Source organism: Hippopotamus amphibius, chromosome 2 (assembly GCF_030028045.1).
Source record: "Hippopotamus amphibius kiboko isolate mHipAmp2 chromosome 2, mHipAmp2.hap2, whole genome shotgun sequence".
NCBI classification, from domain to species: Eukaryota; Metazoa; Chordata; class Mammalia; order Artiodactyla; family Hippopotamidae; genus Hippopotamus; species Hippopotamus amphibius.
The window spans coordinates 143,878,694-143,890,266 of record NC_080187.1 but is presented as its reverse complement, the minus strand read 5'-3'; the positions used below and the strand labels follow the sequence as shown (position 1 = coordinate 143,890,266).

Sequence of the window (11,573 nt, the reverse complement as noted above, 5' to 3'; positions counted from 1 at the left end):
CCTGAAGCCTGTGTGCCTAGATCCTGTGCTCCGCAACAAGAGAAGCCATCGCAATGAGAACCCTGCGCACCACAACCAAGAGTAGCCCCTGCTGGCCACAACTACAGAAAAGCCCACGCACAGCAATGAAGACCCAACACAGGCAATACATAAATAAATAAAACATTAAAAAAAACAACTCAGAGGTTTCTGAACTCAGAAGAATTTGAGCTTCAGAAGGCACTCAGCAATCTGTGTTTTAAGAAACTCCCCAGTGACTGTGATGAATGCTAAAGTTTGAGAATCACTGTTCCTTCGTAATAGAATCCTGATATTTAGCTGGACACATGTCTACCTTGTATCTAGGTGTGGCCATGAAATTAAGTTCTGTTCAATGGAGTGGATATAGAAGGAAGTTCATGTAGCAGCTTATGAGAAACTTCCTTAAAGAGACAGAATGCACGTGCCCTTCTCCCGTTCTTTGCACCCTCCTGCGTATTGCTGCTTAGAATGGAGATGCTACCACCTTGTATCATGAAGGTGAGGGTGTGAATGGCAGAACAACAAGATAGTACCTTGACTTTTACATGTGAGAGAAATAAATTTTCATATTGTTTAAGGTTACCTTTTGGGAGGTTTTCTGTTACAGCTAAATCTAATTATAAATGATACAAGTATTCAGATTGAAATATACTGAATTCCAAACAAGATAAACAAAACAAAAAAATCCATATCTCGACGTATTGCTACACAACTGCAAAGTAACCAAGGAGAGGAGACAGATTATCTCCAAAGGAACAGAAATTAAGCTAAGAGCGACAGCAACAAAAGAGACCAGAAGACCAAGAGAAAAAAAAAAAGTACTCAAAAGTTCTGAGTTTGACCTGAAAATAACTGATACTCACAGACAGTGAGCAGTTCTCTTACAATCTTTATGAAGAAGGAAAAGGTATGAGAACAATTTAGACAACCGGGGTCAGCCAACTATAGTCAACAGGCCAAATCTGTCTAGCTATCCGCTGTTGTAAATAAAGTTTTATTAGAATACAGCTGTGTCCACTTATTTACATGGCTTATTAATGGCTGCTTGCATGATACAATGACAAAGGTGAGTAGAGACAAGGAGATAAGACCAGATGACCTGCAAAACCTAAAATGTTTGCTATCTGGCCCTTTACAGCAAAAAGTTTACCAAGTCTAAGATGACTTAGACAAATGGTGCATCTCAGTGAGTGTGGATTCCCAGTTTTTCCCTTCTATTCCTCTTAGAGCGATGCTCAGATGGTGGTAGCCAACGCTCAACAGATCTGAGGAGCTTCAAAATAAAGCTCCCAGTTTTAAATTCTACTCCTGCCAGAGAAGCCATATCAGGGCTTGGAAACAACTTAGGTTGTGGTAGCACATAGGGAAATAATTTTGCCATGCTTCAAGCCAGGTCACCTGGGTCCTAATTCTGGGTCCAGGTTCATGGTCCTGGAATTCTTAGTGTGTCCAACTTATGCAATCTCTCTTTGCCTGTGCCTTTACTTTTAACTTTTTCTTTTAACCCTCCCAGCACTTCTACTTATAACTTTTAACTTTTGTCCAGTTAGGGACTTTCCAGTAGCAGGCCTAGTCATGCCCTCCCACCTCCACCCATGGACCAATGGTAATTGACAAAGTGGAACATAAAAAGCTGAGACTAAAGTGCCTGAGAACCAGGGGAAAGGGAAAAGCTAATACGAAGCAAGATGATTTACACCAAAGAACCTCAGAAAGAGGACCAGAGGCACCAGAAGAGGGGAGGGATAAAGCTGAAAATACAAATGTTGGTCAAAAGTGTACACAAGAGGGACTTCCTTGGTGGCGCAGTGGCTAAGAATCTGCCTGCCAAGGCAGGGGACATGGGTTCTATCCCTGGTCCAGGAAGATACCACACGTCTCGGAGCAACTAAGCCCGTGAGCCACAACTACTGAAGCCTGAGTGCCTAGAGCCTGTGCTCCGCAACAAGAGGTGCCACTGCACTGACCGTGCACCACAACGAAGAGTAGCCCCTGCTCACCACAACTAGAGAAAGCCCGTGTGCAGCAACGAAGACCCAACGCAGCCACTAAATAAATAAATTAATTAAAAAATAATTTTTTTTTTAAAAAGTGTATACAAGGAGCAGACACCCAGATCCCCTCCCCCACTGCTCAAAGAGAGCTGATGACTCCTTTTCACCATGACTGTAGACACGAGGTTAACTCTGGGGAAATAGAGTCAGAGAAGTTCTGGACTTGGGGTGAGGCAAAGAAAAAGCTAGAGTGAGGTGCCATCTGAAAACAGAGATTAAGAGCAAGTCAACACATCAAATAGTGAGACCTTTAGCTCTTTCTTTTCCCTGCAAGACTCTCAGAATGCCAGCAGTTTATTTATAGTCAACTGGAAGATTCTTTAGGTGAGAGAAATGCACCTGCCCAAGAGAAAAAACAAAACAAAACAAATTTTAAAAACTCCCCAAACCCTAGGAATATTGTTATTTGGGGGACATGCAATGAAAATTCTGGGGTATCTGCCCTATTAACCCACAGCGAGCTCTCTAGTCAAGAAGCCTCACAGGTGCACAGAGCTTCCAGTCATTTAAAAATAATTGATATTTGTTCTTTCTTTTTCTCCCCGATTTTAATAGTAATACATACTTGTCTTTAAAATTGCATATAATTTAGAAATGTTTAAAGTGAAAGGTAAATTTCCCAGTAGTCCCTACCTCCCCAAAGACAACTACTGTTAACCATATCTTGATATGTTTACAAAATTTTACCTATTTAAGTATAACAGGTCCTGGTTTGGTTGCTGTAACAAAGGCCAACACAACAGGGCTTTAAACGAAACTGATGCTTCTCTCTCAGTGATGTTATAGTCTAGAAGCAGTTTAGGGCTAATATCGTGGTTACCCAGCGCTGGGAACTCAGGTGCTTTTGCTACCATTGTCCTGTCATTCTCAACTCATAGTTTTCATCTAATGGTCTAAGAGAGCTGCTGCTGATCTAGTTACCACATCCAAATTCCAGCCAGTGAGAAGAAGAGGAAAAAAGCCTTTCTCCTTTTCATTTAAGGGCATGATCCCAAGGTTGCCTATATTTCTTCTGCTAACATCTGTTGGGTGGAACACAGTCACATGACCAAACCTATTTGCAAGGCAGGAGGGAATTGTAGTCTTTAGCTGACTTTAGCTGGCCAGTGAAGCACCCAGCTAAAGCTCAGGATTTCTTTTGATAAAGGAAGGAGGGGAGAATGAATATTGAGAGACAATTAGCAATCTATGCTCCAGAGTATGTACAAATATTTATTTTTTTAATATTTTTTTATTTTTTATAAATTTATTTATTTATTTATTTATTTATTTTATTGGCTGTGTTGGGTCTTTTTTGTTGTTGTGGTGAGTGCGGGCTACTCTTCGTTGTGGTGCGCGGGCTCCTCATTGCCGTGGCTTCTCTTGTGGTGGAGCACGGGCTCTAGGCATGTGAGCTTCTGTAATTGCGGCACATGGGCTCAACAGTTGTGGCTCACGGGCTCTAAAGCGCAGGTTCAATAGTTGTGGCACACGGGCTTAGTTGCTCCGCGGCATGTGGAATCTTCCTGGAGCAGGGATCGAACCCATGTCCCCTGTGTTGGCAGGCGGATTCTCAACCACTGCACCACCTAGGAAGCCCTTACAAATATTTATTTTAAAACATTGTAATTTCCAGAAACAAGGTATCTATACCTATTTAGTGTCTCTATCTTAATTATGACTAGAGTCAAGGATCACCACAGGTTTGAGGGAAGCCTCTAGATGCAGACCAAAATGAACAAACTAAAAAATAAACTCAGACAAAACAGAGACAGACAACACAAAGAGCAGAAGAAAATGTAAAAACAGAAATAACCTATAATTAATAGCACACCCATGAAATGAGAACAGGATACTATTTAAAAAAAAAAAAGAGAAACATTCAGAAATCAGGAAAGAGCATTTAGAAAATAAAAATACAATCACAGAAATAAAATTTCAACAGAAGGGTTGAAAGACAAAGTTGAGAAAATTTATCAGGAAATAGAATAACAACAACAAAAGACAAAGAAATAGAAAATAGGAGAGAAAAGATGCGAAAATTAGAAGAGCAATCTAGGAGATCCATTAACTGACCAACAGAATTTCCAGAAAGGAAGAGCACAGAAAATAAAGAGAAGAAAATTATCAAAAAGGTAGGACAATTTCCCAGAACTAAAGGATATGCGTGTCCAGTTTCCACACACATACCTAATGCCCGGTGCAGTGAATAACAAACAACAAAATCCTCACACCGAGGCACATCAGCATAAACTGTCAGCACACGAAGCCTTCAGAGAATGGGGGATGGGGGCGGGAGGGAAGGAAAATAAATAAACAATAACAGCCCTCAAAAAAAACAGGTCACCTATAAAGGAAAGGGCAACAGAATGTGAGTGGCCTTCCCAATAGCAACACTGGAAGTGAGAAAACAGTGAAGCAATGCATTCAGAGAGCTAAATGGAAAGAATTTCTGATGAAGAAGGACTATTCTTAGTCAAAATACCAACCAAGTCTGAGGGAAAAATAACATCTGCATACACAGAGAGTCTCAAGGGTTTTATCTTTCAGGTGTTCTTTCTTTCTCAGGAAACTATTGGAAAACGTCCTCCACTAAATGAAGCAGTACACGGAGCAAGACGACAACTTGGGATGTAGGAGGCAGAGGTCAGAAGACAGGAGATGAAGGGAAACCTCAGGATGATGGTGAGGACAGCCAGCAGATAGCAGTGCAGCAGGTCTGGAGAGCAACCAGTCCAGGATGGAGCAGGAAGGCCAAGTGCTCTAGGAGAGAATTTCTCTCCCCCAAACTGATCACTCATGGGTTCTGTAATGTCTTTCACAGTTCAGGGAACTTAAGAAGGAAGACCAGAGGCACCAGAAGAAGGGAGGGACAGAGCTGAAAATCCAAACACTATAAATCAGAGTTTGGGAAAGGATTTCTAATGAGTTTAGAGAAATCTAAGCAAATAAAAAGCAAAGGCAGTTGCTGGGTTTTTTTAAATGTTTATTTTGGCTGCACTGGGTCTTAGTTGTAGCATGCGGGATCTTTAGTTGTGGCATTCCGACTCTTAGTTGCGGCATGCATGAGGGATCTAGTTCCTCGACCAGGGATGGAACCTGGGCCCCCTGCATTGGGAGTGTGGAGTCTTACCCACTGGACTACCAGGGAAGTCCCACGAAGGCAGTTTTTAACTAAAAAAAGAAAACAAAAAACAATTGGAACTATAGTACACTGTGTAAACATTTAATATTGACTTACCAAAAATTATCATATAACTACACTGAAAGAATGTGAGCAGGGAAAATCATATTTTCGTTGGGGGCACAGAATAGCATCCTTTCCCATAACAGAAAATGAATAGTTAACAACTAAAATTGAAAAATAATCACAAAACAGCAGGAAACACTTATTTACCGTGGGAATTAGGAATTACTTCTTTTTAAAATTGTATGCCTTGTAAAAACATTGTTAAAAATTTCACATGTATTTATTTGATTAAACAATTAAATGGAAAAATATTAGATTAACCATAATAAGAATAGAAGTAGGATGACTATCTTCCAAATTAGACAAGGGAAACCTGGAAATAAAAAACAGTCATTCAATGCAATAGAATCCAGGTATGATAGATCCCTGCACTGGTGAATTGGTGAATGAAAACGGAAGATTTAGCTCAACACCCATTCCAGTGTCCTACTGTGCCTTCTTGTATTTCAGAAGCTGAAAGGCTACAACTACATTTCCTAGATGTTATTGCAGCTAGGATTCTGTATGCAATTTTGGCACTTTCAATCCAATTTTCTCTCTTATTGGATTTGTAAGGAGGAAGTGAAACTGAGCCTGTGTTTGTGCTGTTTCTCTTGGTGAGGACTGTTGGATTTTTCTACAGTGGCTCCTTTGCATTTAGTTCAGGAGTGGCAAGTGTAGTGACAGTGCTCCAACTCAGTAAGTAGCTTCCAGATTTTAGAAGAGGCAGTGGTTCTCTGGGTGGCCTGGTTCTGCAGCATGTCTCTCAAGGTCATTCCTGAACCATTCAACCTGGAGTCTGCTTTCTCAGCCCTCCAAACAAGTCCTTAAACCATTTTATACCCTATAGTAAATCCTTTTGTACTTAAACTATCTAGAATGAATTCTGTTCTCCGAAACTGAACCCACACAATGTAACAGGAAAGCAGAAAATAAAATATAAAGAAAAAGCATGTTAAATAGTACAAAATAAAACAGAAGAAATAAACCCAACTATAATTAAGCAAGCTAACCTCTAGCTAATAGATATGTTCTCATATTAAATTTTCTAAAAAAAAAAAAAAAAGACACATGAAAAATACAATGAAATACTACACAGTAATTAAAACAAATGAATCAGCACAAATGAATTTAAGAAACAATGGTAAATGAAAAAAGTTGCCAAAGGTTATTCAGCATGATGTCGTTTTTGTAAAATTTAAACCCCAAATGTGGTATTCCATATGCAGTTGGTGGAACCATACATCGTATGTAATAAAAGTGTAAAAACATGAATGTGTATAGTAAGCAGCAAACTGAGCCCACCGACAGTCTCTAGAGAGGAAGGAGAAAGAATAAGGGTGGGGTTTTAGTTCTAATTTTCTATTTCTTTAATACACACCAGGTAAATGAAGCACAACGATACATTTAATCCCCATAGTGGAGGGCGTGGGTGTTGCTAACTTCATTTCCTGCACTCTTCTGCGTGCCCCGAATAGTTCCTAATTTACGAAACACAGACATGCTCTCGGAGCCCTCCAGGACATCTTTACACACATCAACAGGTACACGGAAGGGAGCTCCTGGGCTGCAGGAGAGGGAGAAAATCGTTGAGATTGACCAGCCAGTTATAAACGGGGAGTTGACCTCTGGCTGGAGCTGGAGTTCGCAGAGGCCACGGATGCTCAGAAAGCGCCTGGGAAAGGGGCCGGGGCTGAGGAGCGAGGCGGGTGCCCCCGAGCGGGGACAGTGCCTCAAGTTCGTGCGACTCGGGATTTAGTTTTAGAAACTGAGATCCAGATTTCGTAACTTTTTTTCCTGGGTGGGCCTGCGTGGACTGTCAGCGACACAACTCGCGGGAGGAAGCAGGCTGGGAGGCGGAGGACGGAGGGCAGACGCTAGGCCCCACAGTGTGGGGACTGAGGGAGGGAACTGCTCAAGCCTAGGTCGCCCCGTTTTCACCCCCTGAAGGAAATCAGCATAAGTGGGGGGAAGACAGGCGAGAAGGATGTAAGAACCGTCCTAAAACTGGAACGTGACTCCACAGGCCAGGACAGCCCTACGAGGGAGCGTGTCAGCAAAATGGTACCCTCGCCGCTCCCTCACGTCGGATCCGTCTTGCCGTGCGGACCGGGTTTCCTCGGGGTCCGCGCGGCGGGTCGCGAGCCGGGCTGGGGACGCCCGGGAAAGCCCTCGGGCGGCGGGCGCGGGGCCGGGTCGCGCCCGGGAGGCGGCCGGGCCGCGCCGAGGGCGGGGCCGGGCGCACGGGGCGGACCCCGGCGCGCTCCCGGCCGCTCGCTGGCGGCGGGGCCGCGGCGGCTCCTCTGCCGGGTCGTGCCGGAGGACGGGCTTCGGGCGGCGGCCCGGGCGGCCTGCGGACGCACGGGTGGGCCGAGGCGCAGGCCCCGCGCCCGCCGTCTCCCCCCGCTCCTGCCGACGCCGGGCCCGCGCCATGGCCGCCCCGCCGGGCTCGGGCAGCGCCAACCCGCGGAAGTTCAGTGAGAAGATCGCGCTGCACACGCAGCGGCAGGCCGAGGAGACGCGGGCCTTCGAGCAGCTCATGACCGACCTCTCCCTCTCGCGGGTGAGGGCCCCGGGCCGGCGCGGGCGGGGGCGGCCGCGGGCGCGGGCGCGGGCGGGCCCCGCGCGGCTGGGGAGAGGTCGCGCGGCCCAGGCGGCGGCGGCGCCGGGTGGGGGCCGCGTGCGGGGAGCGGAACCCGCGAGCGGGGCCGGCGCGGCCGCGGCCTCGGCGCTTGCCCGCCTTCCCGCACCCGCTGGCCGTTTGCGGTCGCCGCGGAGGTGGGAGGGTGGCGGGGCCGGGTGTGCGGGCAGATGGGAAGGGGCCGAGCCCGGGAGGGCGGGCCGCCGAGTGAGGGCGGCCTAAGGGGGAGGGTGACTGGGAGCCCCGAGAGGAAATCACAAACAGCTCGGAGGCGGGCGGTGCGGCTTCTCACTGCTGCGAACATCCACCGCCCGCGAGCCCGCCTGCACGGCTCGGCGCGGAGGGCCCGGGGCTCCCACCCGCTCCTTCGGGAGAGCTCCGCGCACCGGTGAATCCAGGGCCGGCCTCGGGCTGGTCTGGGGTCCGTCTGGGTATCGAGATGGGATTCCGTGTCGAGTCCGGGGCTTTAAAGCGGCTCTTCCTCCATGGAGGTGCTGTGTGGGTCGGGTTTACGGAGTTCAGGAGAACCGGGGAGGTGCACAGCGTTGCTGGTGACCAGGAGGAATGAGTAAGACGCCAGCCGGGACAAACACCCGGCGAGGTGTTAGGTAACTGTCGCGCGGGAGGCAGTGGAGGATGGAGAGCCAACAGGAGTGTCCGCGCAGGACTGCGGAGAAGGAGGGTTAGCGTGACTGGGGCAGGCCTTGAGGATCCTGAATGCTGACCTTGAAGGACCATCGGGAGGATGGGGGAGAATATGCAGAGGCGGGGGTGGGGGACAGCCCGAAGGAGAGCTGAGAGCGAGTCGCAAACTGGTGGTCCCTGGCTCGCTGAGATGCAGACGCGTTATTTGTTGGCCAGCAGTGCCCGGGAAAACTTCGGAATCTGTTGCCAGAATTGGGAGATTTTTCACAGAAATCAAAGTGGCAGATTTTAATGTACAATCAAAATTTATTTCTCCTATTTTAAATATATATATATTTATATACATTTAAAATTGGGAGACCTGATAACATTCATCCTGATTTCCCATGGGACAGCCAGCTGGCTGGAGCTGGGTGGTGGCTGCCCCCTCAAATGGAGCATGCATTCTCTGGTTTGCTACAGTTCACCCCACACCCTGTCGTGAGCCCCTACTGCTGAGGCCAGGTGTCACTTGCCATTTACCATATTTTGGGGGATGGTGTTTTCTTTTAGTGAGGTTAAGAAGAAAGTGAAATATTTCTTATATTTTATCATGATGAGAAGAAATATATATAGATAAAAAAGGCTGAGGATTTCAAGATTTTTTTCTTCCCCCCTCAGGCCCTGACTGGCTTCACTCCTTTATTACCTGCCTGGTGTCCACAGGCATTTACATTTGTGACCTTGGTTAGATTCGGGGATGAGTGTGACAAGCTCAGAGCACATGGAGGAGGATGGGTGAAAGCTGAGGATTAATGCCAGGGCTATATGTACAGATACATGCACTCTGTATGTCTATATATCTGGAGTTGATCTAATCACTCACCCAATTCATGAATCTCCTTTAAAGTGTCCCAGACTAATGAGGCCATGAGTAATGTACAGACTCTTTTAAAGGCAAAAACTTTTCACAGGTCCTGTGTTCACTGAAATGAGTTTGTTACTCAAATATGTTCAAACATAAACTTGTACACAGAGTTGCTTTAACCGCGCTATAACCATAAACTAAAACACAGGTAACAAATAAATTCAAAGTTACAAATGTAGTAAATTCAAATGGACATTAAGTTAATGTGATAAATGCTGTTTTGTTGAACTGAATTGAGGCTCTCAGTGTGAATCTAGTGCTAAACCCTATAACTCAGATTCTCTTGAGTTTAGCAAGTCTGATCAACTGTGCCCCATATGATAACTCAATCTGGCCACCACTTTTCTCTATTCTAATTACTATAAAATTATGAGGTCATTTTGTCCTTCCCTTGTACAGGGCATCATTTACATGTTACTTCTGCCTATGTTCTTTTCTGCTCTACCAATTGCAAGTAAAATAATAAATGCTACTTGGCTCCACTGTGTTCATAAACACAAAGGCAAATGATAACACTGAATTTGCCTAGCAGTGTTTGCTTAATTGAAGTTTTAAGGCTAACTTTCATAATGAAATCACAAAACTGAAGCACTTCTCATAGAAAACTCTTAGATCCTCAAGCATAGGTCTGAACCCCCGAGGGTCCAAGGATCCCAGATGGAGAAGAATCTATCTGGTTCATTATTGGTAACCAGATGGCAGATATATTGACTTTCCATTATCAGCCCATGGCAAGCACGCTTATGGATGGGACAGACATTACTAATCAATCTAGATACTCTTTCATTTCCGAGTCTGTGTTGGGCTTCGAGTCTTTCTTCATATAATCAGAGTCAGTCCTTCAGAGTTGGAGTTCAATCCTATTTGCTTAGTTGGTGGGATAGATTAGATTATGGAGAATTTTTCACTCTAGCTTTAGGGGTTCAGCCTTATCAGGAAGTAGTGGGAAATTTTTGAGAAGAGAATGCTAGAAGGATCATTTCAGTTATGGTACCTGAGATGATAAGGAGAGGGAAGAATTCCTGGAGGGAGATATGCCTGGAAGGAGGCTGTTCCTTTGTTTACTCATTAATTTGTTGGTGCTTGAGTCCCCAGTGAGGGGTGCTGGGGTGGGGTGAGGGGGAGTGAAGATGTGGTACCTTGCTTCAACGAGCTTATTAATTTGTTTAGCAAATACTTTTTGAGTCTCTAGTGTATGCCAGAAGTTAGAATGGACACTGGGGATATAGCAGTGTCTCCTCATAGATTTTAGGGTTTAACGGGGAAGACATTCATTTGACAAGTAAGGACACATTTTGATGAATATTACGAAAGGGGAACAATTGGGAGTGTATGGTAGGGAGTCCTCACCTCTTTGAGTGGCATAAGGTGTTAGTGGGAGTGGGGAAGGCATGTGAGGGTATATGCTTGTGGGTTGAGGGAGGGAGAATGTTTTAGGCACAGGGGACAGAAGTTCAGTGAGGGGATGAGGAGGGTAATTTGAGATGAGGCATTCACAGGGATTGGGGACTTGATCCTAAGGACAATGGAAAGTAATTGAAGGGGTTGACCCAGGGGAGATTTGCATTTTAAAAGAATGCCTCTAGCTCCAGAATGTAGGATAGATCCGAGGAGGAGGTGGCAGGGAAGTCATTTGGAGTCTAGGAGATGTAATGGTGGCCATGGACAAGGGTGGTAGCAACAGGGAGGCAGAGAGGTGAACAGGTTGATACTTGCGAGGTAGAAAGGACCAGACTTGGTGAATGGATGAGGGAGGTGAGGGAGAGGGAAGCCTCGAGGATGGCCCCCCAGCTTTCAGACTTGAGCCGTTTCAGGGTACCCTCTGTGAAGAGAGGGAGTGCTGGCAGGAGCAAGGCGGGAACAGACTCAGTGTCAGGAGATGCTGCTCTTGAGGTGCCTGTGAGGCATTTAATTAGAGTTGAGCCTGCAGATAGTTGTTTGTATGGTCCCGCAGCTCAGGAGGGAAGTCTTAGGTGAGTGGGAATCTGTGGTGTGTAGCAGCAGGAGTAGATTCTGCTGCCTAGGAGGAATTTCCAGAACAGATCTTACAAATTGGTGGCCTAAATTCTAATTTGGCCCTGTATGTATTTTTTTTTT

At 45.9% G+C, this 11,573-nt stretch overlaps 1 protein-coding gene and 1 long non-coding RNA gene across 4 annotated transcripts in view; one reads left to right on the top strand and one right to left on the bottom strand.

Annotated features, from left to right (window-relative positions):
- Positions 1 to 5,029: 5,029 nt before the first annotated feature.
- Positions 5,030 to 8,550, bottom strand: LOC130845098 (uncharacterized). The gene is made up of 3 exons (XR_009051323.1): positions 8,311 to 8,550; positions 6,665 to 6,850; positions 5,030 to 5,228 (listed from the first exon to the last, which is right to left on the bottom strand). It is a non-coding gene; the product is annotated as an uncharacterized LOC130845098 (long non-coding RNA).
- The window catches only part of CRTC3 (CREB regulated transcription coactivator 3), a 95,457-nt gene continuing 91,434 nt past the window's right edge, over positions 7,551 to 11,573 (top strand). For all 3 annotated transcript variants that reach the window (XM_057721753.1, XM_057721752.1, XM_057721754.1), the window contains exon 1: positions 7,551 to 7,846. In XM_057721753.1, the coding sequence (XP_057577736.1) occupies positions 7,715 to 7,846 (132 nt within the window). In that variant the 5' untranslated portion in view covers positions 7,551 to 7,714. The remainder of the gene's footprint in view (positions 7,847 to 11,573) is intronic.